Source organism: Anoplopoma fimbria, chromosome 21 (genome assembly GCF_027596085.1).
Source record: "Anoplopoma fimbria isolate UVic2021 breed Golden Eagle Sablefish chromosome 21, Afim_UVic_2022, whole genome shotgun sequence".
Classification (NCBI taxonomy): Eukaryota; Metazoa; Chordata; class Actinopteri; order Perciformes; family Anoplopomatidae; genus Anoplopoma; species Anoplopoma fimbria.
The window spans coordinates 9000985-9026135 of NC_072469.1; the positions used below are offsets into that span (position 1 = coordinate 9000985).

Genomic DNA, 25151 nt, shown 5'->3' on the forward strand with positions numbered 1-25151 from the left:
CCCCCCCCCCCACACTGTCTGCGATGCCTCGGCTTTGTAACATTCACATGACATGGATACAGCAATATGTGAGACAAGCAGTTCTGTTGTACAAAAATAAAATGTTGAACAACTAAGTTTGACTTTGCACAAGAAGAGGAATCCTCCAAATCCTCCAACCACAGACGAGTGTGATATTGCAATCTCTACCACTATGATCCTAACAGAATTGTATCAATAAATATATTTTGGTCACTTAGTTTTTTTTTTTTTTATTCATGATTAGCAATTAGCAGAAGTTGTGGATTAGCGTGTCCACAATCAGAGAAAAAAATTAAGACAGACAACACGAAAAATGAGTTGAAATGTCGACCTCTGTAGGCGAGTTTGCGAACATCTGAAAAATGCCTCATAACGGTGGTGGTTGTGAATTGGATACAGTTAAAAGTCATCACATTTTTTTAAAAAGAAACTGTTAAAAAGATTATATATTACGAAAAAAAAAAAAAAAAAAAAAAAAAAAAAAAGGAAACTAAAAAGGCAACTCTAATAGATATCAAGGTGGAAATAAATGGCATTGCCTATGACCTAACACATCTGGATAATTTAAAATAGGCGACCAAGAGGTCTGTAGTCAACTCTCAGGAGTCCATAGTCTTTTTGTGTCGTCCCCTTCCATTCCTCAGTGTGTCTCCCATACTTTTTCCATACCTCCTCTTGGAATGCTCACAAATCGGCATTAAAGTCCTGATGATGTGTTAAAGTCCTCAGGCTTGGAGTTTAAATGTTAGTGTGTGTTCTGGGGTAAGTATCTGTCTGTATATATATATATAGGGATGCAGTTAATGTATAGGTGTGTGTGTGTCTGCGTTGAATTGTGTGTCTGCGTGGAAGTGTGTGTGTGTGTGTGTGTGTGTGTGTGTGTGTGTGTGTGTGTGTGTGTGTGTGTGTGTGTGTGTGTGTGTGTGTAACACAGAGGGATCAAGAAGCAGCCAGGGCCTTGATCAGGTACAGTTTGTCTCCCTGCTCACTGGTAAAGATGGGGGCCTTTTTGTAGTGTTCCACAAGCTCCTCCATAGAGTTGAACTTGCGCTGTCCAATGCAGTAAAGGTTTTCTTTCAGCTGCACTTTGAAATGCTTGTTCTTACTCTGCGCCTTCAGGGAGATGGAGAAGTCGTTTGGCTGTGAAAAAAGAAGGAAATACAAGTTTATATTTTCAGTGTTGCGACAGTGTTTTTTTTTTTAAGATTTCTTTCTCCAGAGTCAAGGCGCCTTTAGATTGTGCGACGACCGTGCATGATTATTGTAGCATTTATAGCAGCAGTCACATGGTGAGAATTTGGTTCTAAATTTCAGACACTGTTGCTAAAGCTCAAAATCCCCCGTCTGTGTACGTGTGTCACAGGGAAATCTACGGTTTTAGATTTGATCACACAGTGTAAAAGGTGCCTTCCTGCTGTAAACCGTGTCCACATCAGTGATGGTGCGCTGAATACTGACCGATGACTCGCTGTCCCGGATGAGGAAGTCCCCCTCTACACCCCTCTGGTTGAGGGCCACCTCCGCCTGGTGGCGTGTCACCTTCCCGTAGTACCACTCCTTCCCCGCGAAGCGCCCGATGCCTGAGGGCGAGATGTAGTCACAGTCGGGTGTGGGCGGCCCAGCAGGCCCTGCTGCGGATTTATGGGCGGTGGAGTCCAGCACAGTGACGTAGTTTTTAGGCACCAAGCCCAGTTGTCCGTCTGCTTTGCGACACTTCCACCACTCGGGGTCGTTCTCGGGCTTCTCCACCACCTCCATCACCTCGCCTTTCTCAAAGTTAAGCTCCTCGTCGTTGCCTGAGCTGAAAGGGTAGAGAGCCTGGACCGTGTGCAGCACCCTGTTCCCGTTAGTGGTGCTGTTCACTACGGCCGCCAGCTTCTCCGTTAGCGATCCGGCCGGGTCCCCGAGCCCGCCCATGCCCACTCCCCCCGCCGTCCCATCCATGTCTTCCGTCACGTAGTTGGACGGAAACCAGCCAGACCGTCCGCTGTAGCTGCCGCGCCACCAGCCGTCGCTGCACTTCTCCATCACTATGACCCGCGTGCCTTTCACCAGAGACAGCTCGTCCTCGCGCTCTGCTGTGTAGCTGAACTTGACCAAGGCGGGCAGGTTGAGGTCGTACAGTCGCTCGCCGTCGGGGCCCATTTCTGGGTCTGCGTTGGAGGCCGTGTCTCTCATCCCCCCCTTTCTGCTCTTCACCTTCCCAATTCCTAGAGGGAGCGACCGAGGAAAGGTTTGTGAGTTAACAGAGAAAACAGAATCATCTACACTAAAGCGAAGTGAATCCACTGAGTCAGGAAGGTAATTAGAAGGTACACGGACCTTTAGGTTTTGTGTGTGAATAAAAACTTAAAAGTCACAATTTTACTAAAGTCCCTGGAATTCATATTTTCACACACCCTTCCACAGATGTGGAACAAGTCTCAACAGAAACACACACACACACACACACACACACACACACACACACACACACACCTCTGTAAATGTAAGAATTCTCAGACAAATACCAGGCAACGATGTAAGCATTAGAGTGGGTGGGTAAGTAGGGCTAAAATCATTCCTTTTCCTCATTTACATTGCCCTAACCCCCCCACATTCCAAATCCAGATACATTCTTGGGGATTAGGCCTAGGTGCTGAGGAAACAGAAAAAGCAACGCTGGTGTGGTTGAGTGGGCTGAAAACTTGTTTTGGCATGGGCCAATAAATCCTGTGGAAACAAAAACATTGTACACTAGTTTATCAAAGTACTGCTACCTAACACTGGAACGATCTACAAACAGCATTACTCCAACTCTGTGTGCAAGAAGGCCTCGGTCACATCTCATTGTTGCTGATCACATTGGGCGAATCACCTTGGCTGAACTGACTCCTGCGGCCCCGCTTTCACAGCAGCTGGATACCAAATTCTGTCCCACTTCTGCAACCGCTCTAGCTTTTTGCTCTGATATCTCCCCTCTGTCCACAGTCCCCCCCCCATCACCCTCCAAGCACCCCACTGAGCTGACCATTTGATTTCAGCAAAGAGAGGAGATGACTTAAAGAGCATATTTATCAAGAATTTAGAAAAACAGTGTTCTAGTAAAAAGGACGTGCTTTTCCTTTCGGTTTGCAGGACCTGATGTCAGCGAGTCACACAGGGAATGACCACAGGATGAATTTATCATACATTTAGTCGACCTTTTGGCAACTCTAAACCTCCCCAGAGGCTTACAGAAGGGGGATTACCAAGCCCTTTAGCCTTTCCCTCGGTTAGGGAACCCAGAGGCCGAGCTTTGGCAGGCCTGTGGCCATCGTCTTACTGGACAAAAAATTTCCACTTGGCAGCCTGGCATGCTAACCGTTGTATAAAACACATGTGTAGCTAGCGTTGGAGTGGACACAGTGGCCGGATCACAACTTCTTCCAACTTTCCAAGATACCAGAAAGCAGCTGTAATATTTACAGTTTGATCTTTCTATATATTACTTGTGGAAAGAAACAATCAAAACAGTCCATAATAGTGCTAGTTCTTGCAAAGCTAATACATTGTCACAGATCTATGGCCTAACTGATGATGTAGGCAAACCAGACCAAAGTTGAGACAGACTTTGATACCAGACACAGTGAGCAAACCAAAGTAGGGACTATTTCTGATTACGTTTGCAAGGCTATTGCTTGCATAATCAAAAGTCAGCTGGGTGAAATTATATAGGAAGGCAGGGTGTAGTCTCCAGGGCAGTGCGTGTTTGTTTTCCGAGCGGGGAACGTGACCTATTTGTCAGAACGCCATACTGAATCTGCTTTACCGCAGATAAATTGGCGCAGAAAAGTGTCCGTGACTCAAGGAGTGCAGACAAATTTCATGGTAGTGCTGAGAGTCCAACGTCAAATTGCTTCCAGGTAGACCCTGTTATTAGTCACACCACTGTAGATAACTACAGATTCCAGACAGGGTGCTAAGAGCTGATGTCTGTACGTGGAGGTTAGGTCTACTTATGCCTCGGTGCAGTCTTAATAATTCAGAGGGAAGAACTTAAAAAAGACAAGAACAAACATCTACATTTAAACCCTTCTTAAATATATGAAATGGCCAAGTTAGAGAATTCCACATACTCTGGATTATAAACAAAACACAAACTTCTTACTCCTCTTCAATGTTAAAAAAATATACAAAAATGACCCCAGACAGAATCTACTGTCACATGTTGAGGAAGAAGAACATGTCCGCGCAGGTGCAAACCCCAGGATGTGTTCAGTGCACAGTTGGAAATGACCTAGTTAGCTCCAAACAAAGGTTAGGGGTCAACCCAGCATAAATAAATGATCTTTTGGCTCCAGCTGGGCATGGGGACGACTGAGAGCTTATATTTTATCTCTCTGGCCAGGTATAACAGCCCTTATCAGTGTCCCGGTCAGGGATTTGATGCTTCCTGCTTCGTACACACGAGCACTTTGCATTTAAAAAACAGATCAGAGTCCGGGGCCACTGCATTTGATTAGATGCTCAATCAAAGCCACGGTATTAAAGGGTAGATGGCATGTGCCTGTACATCTATAGGTAGACGATACGGAGAGAAGATCAGATGAGGGAATCTGCTTCTGGAAGCGCCCATCGGCCCTGCTGCTGTAGGTTAATTGGTGATAATTCACTCAGGTGGCAGCAAACAAACAAATGAGATCATGCTTTATTTGATCATTTAGCAGAGGCTCTTATCTTGCCGGGCTTTCACACCACACACACACTCAGTATGTTACTGCTTTAAAGCAAGGCCTCTGTCTTCAATGGGGCACACCGTTGCATTTTGCCTAACTGGTGGTAATTGATCTTAGCAAGCACTTTCTTAATATTCTGTCGTGGTTTTCTGCCAGGTTTGTAGGGCAGACGCCTTTTGGTCGGTTCGGCTGGTCAACCAAATAGTCATTGGTTGTACGGTCGCTGGTGCTACTTTCTGAAGGAGAAAAAGGCACTTCTTAATCATTCAAATGATCTTATTATAACAACATACTTGTTATTACAATTATAACACTTCCTGTTAATATGAAATTATTTTCAGGGGTTGGACGGAAGTTTATGTGTGTTTTTGTTAGTGCGAGAGAGCGAGAGTTCATGTCTTTAATGAAGCGTTACTTGTTTTGTTTTGGGACGATGCTTCTGTTTATTTAGCCTAGATCTTCCTACTTCTGTTGGTGGGGGAGAAAGAAAGCACTCTGGACATTTCCAGCTGTAGCTGAGCCTAGCGGGAGGAGCTTGGAGGTGTACCTCAGAAAAGCCCTGCAGTGCCCGTGTCTCCGTCCGGACAAGCATTCAACTATTATGCATAAAATGAGGCAGTTTGTGGGTCAGGTTCTTGTGGTTGATTAAAGCATATTTTTGCGGATGAAGCTGTGCTATTTGGCTCTGATCAGGGGTCAGGTAAGTGCAGGTATCTAAAACCTCTGACCGAGCAGCAGTACTAGAGAGGCTTCGAGTGTGAACATATCAGAATTGGCATATTTCAATATGTTAGTTCTAATACATAGCCTAACTGAAGTTTAAAAAAGAAAAAAAAAGCAGATCTTTGGACCTTTAAATAAACCGACCTCTACAAACCACGTCCAGTGGGAGGCTGAATTTTTGAGGAAAACACAATTGACTGTAAACAAGAGAGGAGGAGTGATCTGGTGAATGGGGTGCCAACTAATAAGCTTAAAATGCCAAACTGTACATCTAAAATAGTATGGAGATAAACAGTTTGTAAATAAATCAGCACAACTTGACATTGTGTGAGGACTTGCACAGAAAATCTGAAATACTCCTTACTTTCCTACAAGTAGAAATGTCAGATCATCTTTACATTTAAAGAAAGAACTAGCAGGAATTAGTGCAATAATTAAAATGTAATGTTCATTGCATATGATTTTCTTCCAACATTGCATATCGAATAAAATATTACAATGAGGTCAAGCACGTCAGACAGACACAACATCAGTTGTTGTGACAGAAACATCACAGGTTATTATCATGACTGAAGCTGTGAATCTTTAATTATGGGATTGTCTATCACCAGACCTCCCAGCTTTACCACAACACTACTAAGTGATGAGTCAGGGAGTTGAGTAGAATTGAATTAAAGAGTAAATAGTAGCAGTCAATAACTAATACAAAGTGCCAATGTTGTGCCCAAATGCTGCATCATGTAAACGGTCCTGTACACCAAAAAAAAAAAAAAAAAACTAAAAACAAATGAACAACCCCCAACCCTGACAGCAGCCCCAACTCCTCCCTAACTGAGGGAGAACACGGTCCTCCTCTCATGCCCACACTTCATCTCCCCACCTGAAAACAAACCTGAATTATGAGTCAATGCTGATGTGGAAATCTGAGCAGTTCCCCTGAAACACACACACCATGCAGCTACTGTTACTTAAGAAAAGGTCTTCAAGACATATGAGGAATTAATAAGAAAAAATGCACTGGAAACTTTTCTGTTTCTACGTCAGATGCTTTTTCCTGTGCATTTCCTGAGCAAAGGATGCGGGGGAAGGAAATCATGTGTCAGATGGCAGTCACTCACTGCAAACAATGACAAAGACCCTAACACGCATAAGCCAAACCTCAAAAACAAACAAACAAAAAAAAAAAAAACTTCACTTTTTGTTTACAGATGAGGTGAACCAGCACGAGGAGAAGAAAGTGCTGGGGAGTTTGCTCGACTGCCAGTGACAGACAGGAACTAGTTTTGTTTTTTAACTCTGGCCTCCCTACGCTGGCCGGCTATCCATTGTCTGTCCGGGCCCTTTCGACCCCTCCGCTTCCCTCCATTCCAGGGCTCTTCCTCTGTGGACGACAACACCCCGCGTCAGGCTGTCTGACAGCGTCTGAACATCCCAGTACTTGAACAGAACATGAGCACTGGGACAAGTTCAACAGCAGTGAGATTCTTTGTTTCCCCACAAATGAATAAGAGCCAAAAGTGTTTTAAACTTTCTAGTAAATCAGGTCAGCACAACAGTGACTGAAGTCCATCCTTTGTGTGTCCGTGGCAATTTAAACTCTTGACATCAATGTGTCATTCGCTTTCAAAAGGACATGCGACGTGACGCAACACAACAGCCCTCAGCCATATGGTTCAGTATGAGACTTGCACATTAAATGTAATGACACTGTGTGCAGACAGAGAGTGAGTCGAACTGACTAAAGGGAACGTTGACTAGAGCCAGTTGGCGTATTCTTCAATGGGATTGGTTTGGGGGTGCCTTCTAAGACTACGGCTTCAATCAAGTTGCTAACATGGCTGACTGATAGCTGCACAGGAAACATTCAAAGCTCTTTCAACTTCAGCCGTCTGAGACATCAAAAGCAGGCAGGCAGCCATCAGTCTCTCCGTGATGGAGCGGAGGGAGGGATGGAGGCGCAGTGCTACGGTACAGCGTTTTCTGTCAAAGACTAGGCCAGTCAGAACACTTCCTGGTAGAAAAACAAGGTGGTTGTATTTATTTATTAACTTTCTGAAAAGTTAATAATTTTGAAAGCATACTGGTTGTGGATCAAGCCTGGCTTTTGAGATTTGTTTACCTTTGCATCAATGCAGGAACACTGATCATTCTCAAACTCCAGCATCTCTAACTGTAAAAAAAAAAAAAAAAAAAAAACTCTAAATCACTTGACCTATTCTTCTGTAAACCTCCACCCTCTATTTGGTGACCCAAATTTAGACAATAATTTGGCACAGCACTGAAGCAACAGATGTCATGACACAGATTGGTCCACTGCTTGAAATAATAAAAAATAATTTGTAAAATAACAGTTATTCGTGGGAAACGAGAGCAACTGCAAGAAAGCTAAGAGATAAGCATTAGCATTGGTCGCCCCTCTAGGATCAGTCTAATGACAGAGCGGAGTGTCGTTTAGAATCCTTGATACATATGACACTTGAGTTAAAGACATACTAATGTTTTTCTACCATTTTTTTCTTAAGAAGAGAAATCACACATGGCAACATTTTGAGTTTAAACAGAAATGAACCAATCCAAGAACTAAGAAAACAAGACTACAGAACTGATCCACAATGACAGCTAACAGTCCCTGACATTTCGATACTCATCGACATCTCCACATTTAATTCAATAACAAAAAAAGTATTGAAGTTCACTAGCGAGCTATACTCATGACATGGACTTAAAACAATGACTTTAGGATAGCTATTGCTAAACTCAACACAAACTAATTCAGTATGTAACTAGGGGCTATTACTCTCAGGCAAATATGTAACTATGCAAACCAGGAAATAAGACTGAAGGCGAGGGAAAAGTAGAAATTGACTGGTTCCAGCTTTTCTAATGGGAATATTACCACTAGTCGATCAGTAAACTGACAGTCGCAATATTAAAGGGGAGTTGCACTGAAGAAGTTACACTGTTTTCTACCAACATGTTTACAGTGCTTGAAAGTCTTCAACAAGTCCAAACCACTGCTGACTTCCTGTTAAGCAATTCTTAATGGCAAAAGACACAAGCAAACAAAGATGAGTGGCGAGCTTCACAGGAGAAAAACATCTTAAGGCCTAAGTGACGTTGACAACTCTCCCGCCAATCTTTTAATTATAATTATGTCTTTTGCTTTTCCTGGTCTGGGAACAGTGAACAGCGGTTTGGAGAAAAAGAAAGAAGCGGGAGTTGGAAAGCAGGAGCGAGGGACAGAGAGTCAAACAGACAGACCCCGCACAATGATTCAACTTCCTTCTAACTTCTCACTTCCTCTCTGGCTTGCACTCCTCCAATGCTCGGAGAGAGAAATGTGGCTCAAATTAGAGTTTCCGCTCGCTGGGGAGGCTGAGAAACAGGAAAACAGAGGGAGGGGAAAGAGAGAAAGAGAGAAAGAGAGAGGAGACCAACAGCTCTCAGTTTACACAAGCAAAAGGTTTGTTAGCTCATCGCTATGTCCTCCTCAGCCCTTTGCACTCTGGATTCTTTACAAGCAGTGGACACTCACACTCTCACACACTCACACACACACACACACACACAAGTAGGGAGCTAGACAGAGACAGGAGATACCACTCAACAGTTACAAGGTGAGATTACAGCACGGGGTGTGCGCCAGGGCCTTTTGAAAAAAAAAAAAAAAAAAAAAAGAGAAAAAAAAGTGTGGCAGTGTGGCTGTAAAGTATCCGCGGCCCACGGAGTAATGACATTCCTCTGATAACCGAGCGAGGTGCGGGAGATGGGAACCCAGGTCCCATCAATCAGCAGAGACCCCTTGCTCCTCTCAGCACAATGACTACAGTGTTCTACATGAGCACCCCGCCGTCCCTTCAACTGTAGCTCATGACTGGCGGTGGGGTGGACGGGATGGAGAAGGAGAAGGAGGAGGTGGGGGGGGGGGGGGGGGGGGGACCCCTCCCAGAATGAGCGAGCTCGCCCTGAGGGTAGAATAAAAGAAAACAGACTTCGGCTATGTCTTGAGATATTCCTAAACGGGGTGGAGAGTGGGTCTTCAAGCATGATAATGTAATCCAGCAAGTTGCAGCCCACTCACTAGGACAAATGCTGGGGGAAAAAATGGGAGTAGGATTACTGTGAGTGTGTGTGTGTGTGTGTGTGTGTGTGTGTGTGTGTGTGTGTGTGTGTGTGTGTGTGTGTGTGTGTGTGTGTGTGTGTGTGTGTGTGTGTTTAAAAGAAAAGAGACAGAGAATGATTGCTGAGGCAATTACAGGCTTCGGCTCAGCAGAAGGCTTCTCAAAAGCATATCCACCCAGTCTCTGCAGCCGCTCGCACAGACAGCCTGGAAAAGCTGTTAACACACTTTCTCTCTATCAGCACAACATGTTAGCACAGAAATCACTGTCAGACCGCTCTACATATGACACATTCGTTTGGCTGACCTGAAGCCGAAACCGACTTGCAGCCGAAAAAACAAAAACAAAAAAAAAACAGAAAGGGTATGATGAAAGAAAAACCGTGACAACCACTCCTGCACAGTCAGAGAGAGAAAACTTCAGACAAAAGCTCTCAAAACCACTTGTAAAACAGCAAACAAGGAGCTACAGAAGACCAAGAAAGTGGAAAAACTCACGAAAGAAATGTTTGAATAGGTTAGCCATGTCCATTTTGGGCTCGCCGTCTCTCCCTCTCTCTCTCTCTCTCTCTGTCTGTCTCTTTCCCGGCCCCTGCTCTCTTCCCACTGCAGCTGTAGAGTTATTCCATGTGAACACCCAGAGAGCTGGGCGGATAGTGGAGCAGGGCGGCCCACTCTGTGACCATGTGGTCAGTCTTAGCCAATGAGAGTGCGGGATAGAGAGGCCTCCGGTCTAGCCCTGGAAGGCAGAGTACAGAGGCCTCATGGAAAGGGTAAGAAGTAGGGAGAGAGGGGGCTGAAGCTCAGACTCCGAGAAAGAAAAAGAGAGATAAAAGAAGGGAGATATAGAGAAATAAACTATCCTTTCCATCAAAAATTAAGCAGCAGATTGGTATTTCTAAGAGGGTAGCGATCTGAAAAGTACACTCAGCGTGGATCTGTGGGGACTGCAAAACGCCTGAGTGAGTCAGTGAGTGCTCTCTGTCACATGACTGCAGTTGTTTGTAGAGACACACTCATAAACCAAGGAAACATGAGTCCTCAAACACACACACCAAAAACAGCCATCTGCAGACAGATCATACCCTCACACATTCTTTCAAACGATGACACCACTCCACACCCAGCAACGGGCTCGTTTTATAAAAAAATAATAAAAAAATGATACATTTTTTTTCCCTCCCACATAACATATGGAAGTGTGGTCATTGGGCTTCTTCTTATTGTTCTCCCAAACATTTACAAAAAAAACACAACCACCCACAACAATCTTGTAGTTAAAACATCTTAAAAATCAGCTTTTAGATCATTAAAAAAAGGACAAATGAAGGTGACGTATTTACAAGCTTTCTCTGACTGTATTAGTGTTTAACAAGCTTCAGATTTGCCTTAGCTCATGTTTTACATTAGTCCTTGTTTTATTGGGTTTATGTGTGAGTGAGACCTGAGCCTGTGTGTGTGTGTGTGTGTGTGTACCTGAGGTTATTCAGGTCAATGGATGCAGTGACAGGAAGGAAGTTGTTGGTAAGCACATGGCTGTGGTGTGTAACAACAACAACAAAGACACAACAAATCTCATCTGCGAAATTCGAAAAATGGAAGAAAAAAAGATTTGTAGCCTTAGGAATACAGCTCATTGAAATTCATGGGGCGCATCCAGATAAAAGTAAAAAAACAAAAAAAAAACAGATATGAGCTGTATTTATTTTTTTGAAGTTATTTTGTCATTTTTCATGAGATTATTTCTGCACTACCGCTGCCCCAAATGTCACAAGTCTCCTGTCACCACAAACGTTGCACAGACATAGAAAAAAAAGACCACACACACACGCACACGCACACACACACACACACACGCACACGCTAACAGGAAGACCCAGTTTACATGCCTAACAGATAAGTGTTTTGCAAACACTGCAGTGTGTGATACAGTAAAAAAAAAAAATGATGACACACTTCTGGTTAGAAGTACCCAGAACATCCATATTCTCTGTGCAAGTAAAAGACACTTTTAAAAGACGCCCGGGCTTTCCTCGCAGGGGGTCAACCCACGCAGGACTAAGTCATCATCACCACATCAATGAGCAAAGGATATAAGGCTACTACCTCTTTCGTCACTTTCACAAGTATGGTTTGATGTTGTGTTTTTAATCAAATTGGCCCATAACAGCAGGTTCAAAAATTAGAATTTTATACAATATAATGAGGAAAAAGAGCTTCATTATATCACAACACATGGCATTATTCTAAAAACTCAATTTAATATCAATATCACACAGGCCTTTTTAGGTGTGCCTTTAAGGTCCTGTAGCGAATGCTGTTGTACAACCTTCAATCTAATCTAATGCGATCCGGCCCAAACAAACATGGCCTGAGCCCACCAACACGCATGGTGATCCCATCATTCTCTTAATTCAGACAATGATGCCTAGTGAGGATTAGAGCGTGAAGGGCATCAGAAAAGAGAAATGAGCTACACACAAAATCGTAGGCAAAATGGTTACCAGGTTATCAGTGGTCAGTGTGTGCCTCCTAAAATTATCATGAACGCCTGTCATCCAGAAGAATTAAGCTAAGACGAATGGTAACCTTGGCTTACATACACAGTCACATTTGGCTCGCTCCTGACAGTACAAGGCCCTTTGCCCAGAAATATTACTGCTGTGTTGACAGAGCAGACGACACCTGTGTTGTAACAATTCTGGTAAAAGAGCAGAGGGCATTTTGAAAAGTCATTGTCATCACAGTAAAAAAACTAAAATTATAACTTTCTTATTCAACCTCCAATAAAAACATATGAAATCAAAGTAACGTAAAACAGCCTTACCTACGCAAACGCTTCAAGATCGAAAAGGAACAACGGCAAATTACATTAGACGCTACACCATAGACACCCCAATCAGATACTAAAGCTTCAGTATAAATATGCTGTGAGAAGAAAGTAGATCTCAGCCTTTTCAACCAATCAGATATCAACCTACGACCATCTTCCTGTGAAGGCTGTTACTGTAGACTGCTCAGTACATTAGATACCACAACAATGTGGTGAGAAACAAACGGAGGTAGTGCTGGCCTAGATAAAAGGATGCTCTCTGATGCTACTCCATTTTAGGTTGAACAACAACACCCAAATGTGTTTGAAACACTGTCTGTATCAAAAAGAGCTTATGAGCGAGTGAAGATTTAAAAATGTTTACAGTGCAAATACAGGTAAACTGGAATCGTGTGAGCTCCTAAAATGAAAACAAACAGACCTAAGTGCTTATCAAACCGTCGCAAGTTGAATTAAACACTTGCAAAGTGAATAAAGCAAAAGTGTTTTGTTTTACCAAGCGTGTCTTTGAGATTCTTGACAATAGAAGCTTTCCTGGCACTGTTTTTCCTCTCCACATAGTTGGACGGCACAAAGCCTGTTTTGTTGGTGGCATTTCGAACCCTCCACCAGGATTTGGAGTCGTCAAGGAGCCAGAGGCGCTCGTTTTTCTTTATGTCCAGCTCCTGGTCCTGCTGGGCCATGTAGTCGAACTTGGCGATGACAATCACCTCTTCCGTCATCTTGCACTCAGTACACTGGATGGGAGAGAGGAGGAGAAGAAGAGAAGGAATGGATGTCAGAGTGGCTAGAAAGAATATTTTACATTACAGAACATTTCAACTGATTGATGAGCAAAAAAATCATTTCGATTATACAATGGAGTCTGGGCTAGTGTTGAATTATGTGCAGCCGTAGTAGCGGCGATAGAGCCTCAGTATCTACCACCAGAATGATGAGGGCAACATGGAGGCGCAGTTTCTGTCGTTGTAAAACAATACCGGGTTTCATTCAGGAAAATTGTAAGCGTAGGTGATCAGCAATGCTCAAATTATTATTATTTTTGCGCAAGTCAACATGTTTTTAATTAAATACACACGGAATAATATATATATATATATATCTTAACAAAACCTCCATCTGAACGGGAATATCGCACCCTTCTATGTGCCGTTTTCTCCAGACACAGTGATGAGGTAAGAGACACACCAAAAGTAAATTTAGAAACTGCGTTTGAATATAGATCGCCGTACCTGTACTGCATCAAAGCTGACAACTTCAAGGGCTCTGATACTTCTCTGTAGACCTAAGAACATAACAGAGACAATGCAGGAGAATTAAAAACTGACTCTTTTCAAAAAGGTGTCTTAATCATTTGTATCCGTCTTTCTGTTAAGGTGACTTGAAGGTCACTCTATGTGGGGTTCGGTACGAACGGTATTTGCATGTCAAGTTACGGACAGCGTTATGCAAATATACTTAAGCTAGTACTGAAGAAATGCCAGCTACCGTTTCCACAGTTTATTCTCTTCAGACATAACTTCCCCCCCCCCTACCAATTGTACTCTTGAAATAACAGATGAGGTAAATGACTATTCTTTTCAGTCTTCAACACTGACAGCTGCCAGAGAGGATAGAGCCAATCTCTCCGTATCCACTATCCACATTCTTCATACATTTACAGGAGGGGATGATTTCCTCTCAGAAGCAGTCCAACGATTGTCTACTGTGTGAGGAATCAAGCATGAATCAGTGAGCCAGGAAGATGGCAAAGATTACTGTAACGGGGAAGTAAAGAGGAGGGGGCAGTGTGCGTCAGCAGTGGGACTACGTCAGGGAGTGGAGCGCTCACTGAGCACTAATGTTGTAGGAAAAGGGGCCAATAAATATTCCTGTGTGCGCAGCCTATGCAAATGCCGTGATTCTGTGAACCGCATTACAAGCATGGCTCCATTGTTTGCAATGTCGCTTATCGCAAGAACTTTTCAAGTCCCTCAAGCATTTTTTTTAAATTATGATTTGAGAGTACGGATCCGCGATCAAAACTTGTTTGTGTTCAACAATGACCACATTCACAACAGCTGGTCTTATGACCCGTGTAGCCATCAGCACATCTCCGCTTAGGTTTATTCTGCAGCACTTGAGGAGTTTGGGCACTTCTGAAGCGGCTGGTTAGTGCTTAGCTGTCCTGATGTCATGGGAGTGGATGGAGTTTCACCCCCCCCGCCTTGACTGACTTTAGGGACCAGACACTGACCTCATTGATTGAGAGCTCTTGGTTTTTATTTGAAGCAGCAGTGGATAGGTTTCAGCTCCAGCTGGCCTTGAGATAGGCCCAGAACCTGATCTTAGGCAAACATAAGGAGCCAAGCTAAACTTTCAGTGTGATTAGCCAAGGGGAGTAAAATAAACAGTAAATAAGTATAGGCTTAGAGCTGAGAAATACTTTACTTATGCTTTTCTTTAAAAAAAGAAAAAAAGAAAAAGAAAAGAGATGGTTCATTTTCAGAAATCAAAATAGTCCCCTCCCCTCTTCATCGGGTCAAAAGGTGGATTAGACCATAACAAGAGCCGAAAGCTAAAATGCAATATAAAGCCCCCAAACTGGCTCTGCATTTTTTTACCCGTGATCTGGGTTATTTTTCACCCCAATGTTGGGTGTTGTTCACTTTCTTTACCAAAAACTTTAGGATGCATAGTGCGGTTTATCTCATGGCATGTTATTGCTTGCACCTTTTCCATGTCTAATGAAATTAATGAACACCGGGAGACATGTCAGGGAGCGGCACACAAAAAGAAAGAGCCGATGTACTTTCCTCGAGTGCTGCCTCACTCTCCAAGACAAAAGGCAACAATCCCTCCACTCCCTGGGCTGGGCTGGATAACCGTCTGCCAAAGAGGGCTGACAACTGTGTAGATGTGCTCCTTCTCCATTTACAACATCCCTCCCTTACCATCTTTCACTTTCAACTCTCCCCGCCTGTGCATGAATGAATCATCAATGTAGGATTTACCCTTCCCCACCTATCTTCCATTTTCACTTCGTACACTGCATCCCAGTCCGACTTTCTTTAAACTGCCATCAACCCCCCCGCCTCCCCCCACATCTAGGGTGGCGGTGCACCAAGAGCACATCGACACCGCAGTTACTTACGATACTGCAGATGTGAGGGAGGATCAAAAAGTTGGGCGACAGATGCTCTGAGCTAAACGCGCAGCTGCAGACTGAGCCAAGGCCGCTCGCTATTCCGAAGCACTAAACACAAGGTCAGATAGGTCAAACTTCTCAAATGGTGTCACATACACATAGAAGCTCTGTTTACCCTGCTGCATGGCAGATTAACAGGTACCATCCATCACAAACCCCACCGTGCACATTAAATAACAGAGCGAAGTTCAGCAAATCTGAGCAAAATGTAATGTAAGTTTTTGTGTGTTCATTTGCTTTAACTTATTTTCTCATACATAAATCAATGCTTTCCTTAAATTGAACAATTTCGTATGTTTTAACGTTTAAGCAAACATCACAGAATGAGATTTTTGGCAGCGTTTTGTGATTCTGAAAACAGACCACAATGGGACCTAGAACGCAACAAGTACGGGGCTGTCATTCTGTAATAAGTCAGTTTGCTGACTTAGGACTCAGGAATGGTTTGAGAGCTCGAGAGCTCTTCTTCCAGGGAGCGTGAGCAGTTACAAACGAAAACGATTCACAACTGTTAAGAGCACATACAATACATAAACTCAATACAATATGTAATGAGTAACTGTGTAGATGCAAGCAAGCCCGTCAGACTCTAAAAATAAATTGGGTACTAGACATTAAGCAAAAAAAAGGATCTGTATGCACGAGCCCTGTGGTCGTCAACAAGGGCAACCAAACTACACGGAATGGTAGACAGGTGGTCAAATCTGGTGGCCAGTGGTAACTTCAGGGTTTTCCCAGCTAACTGTGGCTGCAACTTCTACTATACCTCCCTTGTAATATGCAAACAGAAAAGGACCAAACGAAGGTCTCCATCTTGATATTTTGTTTTTAACTGGATAATAGATGACGTCAATTTAAGGCAGCACTTCCTGTAGCTGCGTCACAATAAGCGCCTTCCAGAAGTTCAGCAGTTCCATTTGCATTAATACCATCTTATCAGCTGACTTCATCACAGTTCCCATAACTTCACAATTGTGAAGTTTGAACAAAAGCAAGTTTGGCTTTTTTGCTTTAAAAATTACAATTTATAATCATTGGTTGTGATTAAGTTTCCGCTAATTGAATAAACATAATGTGAGTCCTTTCTGATCGTTTACCTACAAAATAGCTCCATGCTACAAAAAACCCCCTTCAATTCACCGGCAACAATACCTCTTAACTTTATGTGCATTGAAAATACTACGTGACTCAGTTAATTTGTTAACCTCTCAGTCTGACTGAGAGGTTAACAAATTAGAGGTGGGCCTACTTGTGTCTTGCAAATATACAGTACTGTTAATATGACTGTACCTAATTCCTTTTTTACTTTCAAAGCTTCTTTTAAGGTTATCAATTTGTTTGAAGTCATTCATCGAATTATATCGTTTTTTTATTCAATCTACTTACTTTAAGCTAATGTAGCCTAATATTGATCTGCAACTGTGCAGAAAAGCTGGGTTTAAACAGAATGAATAGACTTGCAAAAATATGTGAACGCTGCGTAGAATTTGAATGTCGATTTAGAATTTGAATGTCATTGTTAGAATGAAGCTCAAAAGCTTAAAACGATTCGCCCTCATAGCTAACTGTTAACTACTAAATACCGAGCTGAGAGAGAGGGCCCATCTTATCTACTGCCATAGCAGCAGCTGTGAGCCAGTGACAGCACGACCAGTGTTACTATCAGTCATCCACTCATGTTCTCAAGAGTGCCAACACTGGTGACAACTGTTTCCCATCAGCAAAAGACCTCTTACTCAAATCTGGCTCGGTTATCTTTACTAGTTAAAACACTGCAAGCCTCAAACCATAACTGCACATCAATGGTGTAACAGAGATGCAGTGTGCAACCTTGCGATGTTACTATGAAACAACACTGACATAAGTTGACCACATCCTGGAGTTCACAGCTGCTGCCACAACCCCTTGTGTCTCTAGAGGAAAGAGAAACACAAGTGGAGATCTAGTCAAAGAGCACACCCAGTGGCCTGTGTTGTAATACATGATATTGAGGATACAACACTAGAGATATGTATTAGAAGGAAAGAACAGGAATGGTACAAGTGTTAAGCATGGATTTCAGTGGATGGCACGGGCTAAAGCTACCAGAGGTTCTTTGTTAAAATGAAGTCCCAACAACTCGATACGTCATAATCTAAACAAGCCTTAGAGAAAAAATTATGGATCTGTGTATCTCTTCGCTGTGGGAGCAAATGGTACCACTACTCGACAAGATTGCTGAGGCATTGAGACAGCAACAGCATGAGCTCACAGAGGCAGACAGAGTAACCTAATCCCTGTGACAGCCTGCTAAAATCACAGCCTCTGCTGCCTTCTGGAATGTGCTCTGTATGCTCACTGCTCACTCAGCCCCTCTGGCACTGCTGCACTTCCGCCCAACTTACACCAAAACTCACATTTTGGCCACACGGCACGGCCTGGCTCTTACAAATCGGACAGTGCGGGACGGCGGCGGGACTGATGAATACGCGCCGTGTTCTTTTCCACATCGATACCACGGCCACTAACTAAAAACCCATGAGACTGCAACTCGTCCCAGCTGTCCTAGATTCTCTGAAAACAAAACAGAAGCATAGCAGCAAAGGGTCATGGGAGACTTGACAGGCCAGCTGTGAGACAGGAAGTTTGGACACAGGGGTGACCGGATGATGGGAAAGTGATGCAATCTGACAGAGTGCAGGCTTGACCTCTGAGTTCAGATAACTTATCTTTGGATTGATGCATGTAATGTAGCTCAATTAAAAGCGTTAACAAACCAATTGAAACTTGAACACTGGAGTTGCCGGAAGAATATATGATGTTCCCCAATAAAAAAAAAAAAACTGTATTATTCCAGTATCATATTAAAACTTAATTAGGGACAGTCAGGCCTCTAGTGTTTTGGGCAAAGCCTATAGGCTCAAGACTGTGTGAAAGCATTTGGTTATCCCCCCCTCAGGATCACCCTCAGCAGTTGGGAATGGCCTAAAATAGACTGGTTCATATCCTTTGAGAATTGCCAGAGATTTGCTCTCATAGCAACAACCAACACCAAAAGTTTCGAGCTTTCTTTCAGGCCAACTTCACATCAGCTCAATGGTCCAAACAACTCTGTGTGAAGCGTGTGCACACAGATGCCACCATTTGAAATACGTTGCACAGCAATAAGTAGCAGCAGTATTTATGAAAGTAAGAGGAATCTCCAATCTATCTACCGCAATACCTCAATTATTGCTCTAGAGCTGCAAGCACTGAACTTTAACCACAGACTATTCAAATCTAGGGTATCACTCTTTCATCAAACACTAGTATTCTGATAGACTGGGCACCCACACATAACAAGAGATATTGTTAGGTAAATTTGGCAATCATCATAATAGATAAGACAAATAAACAAGCATAGCTGAACAGTGATTTCACTTCCCCATTTTCACTTCCCGGTTCATTACGACTACATATTATCCACTTCATGGAGCACGAGGCTGGATGCTACTCTCTAGCCCACAGAGAGATGACATTGGTGAACTGACATGCTGTTTTTGTGGCTGGAAAACAGGATGAGATGTCCCTTTTGGGTCCTTTATTTTGAAGACCAACTCAACGGCAAAAGGGATGACACAAACATGAGACAAAAGCGTTGGCTTCAGAGTCTCTTCTAGAGTGCTTGCTAGAAAAAGAAAAGAAAAAAGAAACAGATCTTCACAAGGAATCAAATCAGTGATCTGTATCGGCCCTTAAAAACCTGATCAAAGCGACCCTGTCATACACCACAACAAATGACGTAACGTCCTGGTAGGAAACATGATTTAGAACAGGCTAAGCTTAGAAATAAAACCACTGCATTAGTATCTGCAAAATAAGTCGAATTGAAGCAGGTTCACACATTATCTAATTATAACCTTCCAGCATTTACACTAAATTAGCTTTATGTAGTCTACAACTGGCCTTAGCAACAGCAACGACACAAAAACACTATCCTCTCTGTTAGTAAATACTCACAAGAACATAATACCATTTCCTTAGACCCCACCTACATCAGCAGAGCCTACACATCCGCATCCACACCCTGCTAGTTGCTCAAGTTGCCAGTTGTTGTTCTGGGTGGCCTGTTTGCTTATAGCTACCAGGTCCAATGATGGCCACATCCAAGCAATCTGGGATCAAGGCAACAGCGAAATAAACCTTCAGGTTCCCTCACCAACTCTGAGAGCTCCAGGGGATTTCCCAATGACTAATCCAAGTTTACAAAGCAGGAGGGTTCCTAGCATCAAGTACTACAGTACAGTAAATCTGTTGTGGTTTGGTTTTGTGCTGTGTCAGGCAACTTAAATCTACAAGTAGCATTAAGGAGTCCGTAAAAGAGACTTTCTGGCCATATAATGTACTGTGGCCGTTCACCTGCTGCAGCTGCAGCCTTCTGGAAAAAGGTATTGTTGCAGTCAAAATAGCAGTTCATTTGTAAACCGCGAGATAATAACACCCGGCAGCCTGTGTCAGAGAGATGAAATGGATACACTCGCTTCCTCTTAGTCTTCGTACATCCTGGCAAATATGAGCCCTAGGGCGCTGTCACAATAGGACCAAACAAGCCACTTGGGACAGAAGTCTGGAAGAGCCACGTGTTGGGACTTGTGAGAGCATCTTGAGAGCGGGAGGCATTCCAGATTGCACGGTGATGCCACAAAAAAATCTGGGGTCCACAGAAATCAACAAGATGTTTGATAGGAGAGACTAGACACGCATAATCTTCAACAAACATCCTCACCTCTGTGCTGCCTGACTGAGAAACAGTATACTTATAGAAATATGACCAAAATAGTCTTTCACGGCATGCAATTTTATATCACGGTAATGGTATCACTACAGTGACTGTTATGTCTTCTCTAATTTAGGCCTTCCACGTGAACAAAACAACTGCCTCACAAGACTTATAAACGAAAGACTCAAAACTGTCAAACTAAACTTAAGTAGAAGCTTTAAGGTTCCCGAGAACAATCATTTCAAACGTTACAGATTTTAAGGTTAATAAATGGTGAGCCTGACCAGCCAGCGCAATATGGAAAAACAAATTTGTATTTTCCTCATCTTGGCTTGTTTGGGATGCCTCCTCCTTCTCTGTATTTACAAACTTAACCTCCACCTCTGCCCAAATCACATTTCCTTGCGAGTAGAAAGAGTATTGTAAAATGTATACCGCACGGTATACATCATGTCATGTATCACCCAACCCTACTACACACATCTTAAACACTGGGAGGACTGTGCTTGATGAAACTGGGATTTTATTTAGAATATTGTTGTTTTTAACTAAAGCCACCATTTGTACAGTCAGAAAATGACGACAGATGACAATGCATGATATTTACCGCTCTAAAATATCGAACTTGAAGACACAGATGAATAGGTCGGGGGCTACTTGACCAATTTTTACCAGGATGGTCCAATTATTCTATAAGTAAAATCATGTGCCGTCAATATAATTTGATGGATGCTGTAATCAAAAATTGTAGACAAAATACTACACTTTTAAATTGTACAATCCTACGTATTTTACCAAAAATAGGGTCTTATAATAGAGATATATGAAGGGAACCATTTGAAGGTTTGAATGGTTCTTCACATGGGTCCACCAATGTTGATGACAGGAACACTGATTAAAATTCCTCAGAGGACACTGGTAGTATGAAGTATACCTGTAGGCACACCTATTGTTGGTTAAAAAAACAATAGGTGTGTCAAAAATTTTTTTTAAATAACGTACTTTCATCAATTAAGAAATTTACACTACTAACGACAAAGTTTTACATCATTGTATTTCTAGTCATGGATTCACAACAAATTCTGTAATCATGGAAGCAGCAGTTACACACATCCTCTTTTTCACAATGCCAAACCCGCAGAAAGAAAAGCACCTAACCTTAATGAACTAATGGAGAAAAACACTACTGAAACTGCACACTTCTTTCCTACTACATGAGGAAGTCAAATCACTTACTCCAAATGAGAAATGATCGCCGATATTTTAACCGCACATAGCCTAGACTGTAATGTTTTGCAGAAGTGAGGAGAAAAGTCATCCCACCAAACGACATTAACTGTGCAGAGCTTTATGACTTTGCTTTAGTGTGCATTAACAGCTGAGCAGAGCTTTTAAATGTTCTAGGGTCTACTTGGATGAAAAAAAAGTACCCTTGTCATTCTGCACCTTGTTACACCTGACATAAGGCAAAGTTCCTTTTTCAGGATGTGACCTTGGTTAACACAGAGAAAGTACCCTTCTTATTGACCGTTCAAACACACTTCCATGCATGAGCGGTCAGAGTTGAACATGTCTGACAGCCAAAAGGTGCAATTGTAAAAGAAAATGAGGAAATGGAAGAGAGCATAATGCAATAAGTGCAATGAGTTTATAATAAAAGAGAAGACACAATTACAAAAAAAATCCCCTTGTGTCTCAACTTCAATCGAAATCTAAAGCCACTTAATACATTAGAATCCTGGGCTTGTCATCTGACCAGGGAAATTTTCAGCCACATTAGATTTTTGGCTTTCACAAAAAATGCACAGTTGGTATTTTCCCCTAGGCTGTAAGGACACAGATTTGGCTGCTTGAGGACACTGGTAGCACATAGCAGGCACTGAGAAAGAGGCAAGGGCAGGAAAGGGAACTCAACTTTGCATATCCATAAGATGATGCTGTCATAACATCAAGAACATTGTTAGAGGGCATCTGAGTCAACAGTGGCTATAAATATGACACAGATTAAGTAAAGAAGGCCACATCACTGAATAGCTCAATGCTGAAAGCTTTACTTCAGGGTGAGTCCTCAAATCTGGATCCGGGAGTGCATGACCTGGTATTTGATCGGTGCAAATGTTCTCCTAATAGCCATTTTCACATGTCTTACAAATTGGACTCTACGCTCAAGAGCGTCAAGCAAAATTGTGCTGGTAAGCAGGTCTCCACCATATTCCTCTCTATGAACGGTACCCATCCTCCCTCCGACTCCCACCGAGAGCAGAGCTACAGCCGACCAAATGTCTCTCTCCCCCTCTCACCTCCCTGAAACCTTAATGAGAGACTGTGAAGAGGTCTGTCAGTGTGACAATAATTACAGAAACTATACTATTCAGCAGCTGCAAAGAAACCCTTTGGCGTTTGGAAAGACACACATGCTTCCCCCCCCTTAAATCACTCACATCTAACTAACCACATATCTCCAAATTAAAATCTGTGAGATGAAACACTCGGGCCATATTAATCTCCCGATTGTTTCGCAGTACTGTTGAACAAGTATTGTAACAGGCCACACAAACACAAGAGCTTGCCAACAATTGTACAGCCTTATCGCCCATTGTGCTGCTGAAGCATGACATTTAGTCTGGTTTTGGTTGTGTAAGGTAGAAACAATGTCAGGAGATATGCAAAGGGACCAATTATCTAACAATTTGCCCCAAAACAGAAACGGTTTAATTTGCACAGTACATTTGCTTACCTATTAATGGCCCTACTAGGCAGACGAAACGTATCTGACATTTTCCTTAAAGCACGCAGTTGTCAGCTTCTGTCACTGAAATGATTAGTCAATTGGCAGATAATTAACTAATTTAAAACACAATCTCTTGTTCCAGCTTGTGTAGAATGTGAAGATTTGCTGATTTTCTCTGGTTTGCAACATTGGAAACATAATACATTTTAGTCTGGGACAGTTAAGATAAGATAAGATAAGATAAAAATAAGATAAAATAATCCTTTATTAGTGGGGAAATTTAACTACAGGATTACAGCAGCATAGATATAGTGCAAACAAGAGACATAGTAGAAAACCAACAAGTATTTTAAATAAGTAAGAAAAAATCCCCAATAACTAAAAATAAATCTTATAAATACAGACAGAATAATTATAGTTATAGTCACCTTGGAGTCTGGTAAACTAGGATGGTCATCTATATTGTTATAGGCTAAATGATTATTTAATTAATTGTAAAAAAAAAAAAAAATGAATATACAGATAAAACAAATACTGAAAACAATTTTCTAGTAGGCAAAAAAATGATGACAAATCACTGCAGCACAACTTAAAATGAACATTAAATAAAGAGGCACAATGAGACTTGGTGGCCATGATATAGTACATTAGGAGATGCATTGTAACCAGTTTACTGAGGCGTCCATTCCCATCTGTATCTGTGCTTTTTGATCCTGTAACTTAATCTTGACAGTGTATCACATGGCTAACGTTATCCAAGGGGGCTGATGGATGCTCGTAATTGCGACAAATATCTCGGTTTACAGCCAGCTGGGGTAAAACCGTGTGTTGGCCATGTTGGCAAGGCGACAGACGGTTAGCCGTTAGCCGACGTGACTTTAGAACGCTCGGCGGATTCTAGAACGGCAGGAGCTAGGATCAGATATCAGATCAGTATCATACCACGTCTTACCTGATTGCTGATGACCACCTCTTCTTATGTCCTCTAAGCAATATTAAAAGCGTCCAAATGATAACGAGGAATCCTTGCTACCTCCTCCCACTCCAACAAGCTAGCCTAGCTGATGAGACGATGTGCCCCGTTGGAATAGCATTTCTATATCAAAGCATGTCATTGCAGAGTAGCGAAGCTAGGCTAACTAGCAGCAGCCTCTCAAGCTGTTCAGATTCCAGGTTCCTCCCCACTTGCATCTGATTGGCTGCTGAGAAATGTACTCTGCAGTGATTGGTCCGCGGCGCCGTCTGTCTATCATACTGCAGCTGCTGATGTTTTACATTACCATTAGCATCCATCATGGTTTTTTTTACCATAAAAACTCAATCTTATATCACTGTAAAAGTAATTTGTGTGAAGAGAGAGATATACAGATATATATTATTATTTTATATATGAAGTGATAATCCTTAATATTGCAGTCCTGGTATATTTAGAAACTCTATTTGAGGGGAAAACTCAGAGTTTAGCAATTTTGAGTCTTGCTGGTTAATGAGCTTTAGGTTTTTCTGAAATGTGTATAAGTTCTATTTTTGTATATGGATATGAGAAAAGACTATGATGCAGCTTTTAGGGGGGGGATCTTGCCACAGACACCCAGCTTGTAATACTGCAAATGTATAAATATTGCAATACATCCATTAGTGAGCCATAGGCTATATCACTGTGTTACCTCTTTCAGCAATAGATTGTGATTTAACAGACACTAACTGAATTTAAAATCTTTGATATTGCCACTTTAATATAAATATCACGTATCTATTTATTTGCCCCTGAATCAGCAGTCCAAAAGAAAAATTGTAACCCACTTGAGGCCGTAAAAAAAACTGACTGGGGCTGAATTTCATCCTGTATAATTTAGTGAAAGCCGTAATTTAGATTTTTTTGTAAATCTCTTTTTAACTGACAACTAGATAAAGAAAAAGGGTTAGACAATCAACTCAAATAAAAAGTGAACTGCGCCTTATTTTCCTAATTTATTAATGTTTCCTTAATGTTTGTTGTAGCTCGTAATATGTTGTCTGTATTTGAAGAAGACTGATATGATGGATGAATTTATATAAATTTAATAGTTTGAAAGCCCTTTTAGTCTAGTGTTTTTGAGCC

The 25151-nt window shown here is 42.2% G+C and overlaps 1 protein-coding gene across 2 annotated transcripts; it reads right to left on the reverse strand.

Annotated features, from left to right (window-relative positions):
* nck1b (NCK adaptor protein 1b) lies at positions 1-24147 on the reverse strand. Of its 2 annotated transcripts, XM_054622678.1 has the most exons (5): positions 24003-24147; positions 13627-13679; positions 12891-13131; positions 1480-2231; positions 1-1161 (listed from the first exon to the last, which is right to left on the reverse strand). In XM_054622678.1, the coding sequence occupies exons 3-5, from the start codon at positions 13114-13116 to the stop codon at positions 961-963; spliced, it is 1179 nt and encodes a 392-aa protein (XP_054478653.1). In that variant the 5' UTR covers positions 13117-13131; positions 13627-13679; positions 24003-24147; the 3' UTR covers positions 1-960. The 2 variants fall into 2 exon arrangements, with proteins under 2 accessions (XP_054478653.1, XP_054478654.1); XM_054622679.1 differs by lacking the exons at positions 12891-13131; positions 13627-13679; positions 24003-24147 and adding an exon at positions 10060-10142 and having other exon boundaries at positions 3-1161.
* Positions 24148-25151: the final 1004 nt, after the last annotated feature.

Coding starts and splice junctions, on each gene's coding strand:
- nck1b (XM_054622678.1), bottom strand. CDS start 13,116: ATGACGGAAGAGGTGATTGTCATCGCCAAGTTCGACTACATGGCCCAG. Junction 2,232..12,890: donor GAATCTCAAAGACACGCTTG/GTAAAACAAAAC, acceptor CGCTCCCTCTAG/GAATTGGGAAGGTGAAGAGC. Junction 1,162..1,479: donor TCCGGGACAGCGAGTCATCG/GTCAGTATTCAG, acceptor CTTTTTTCACAG/CCAAACGACTTCTCCATCTC.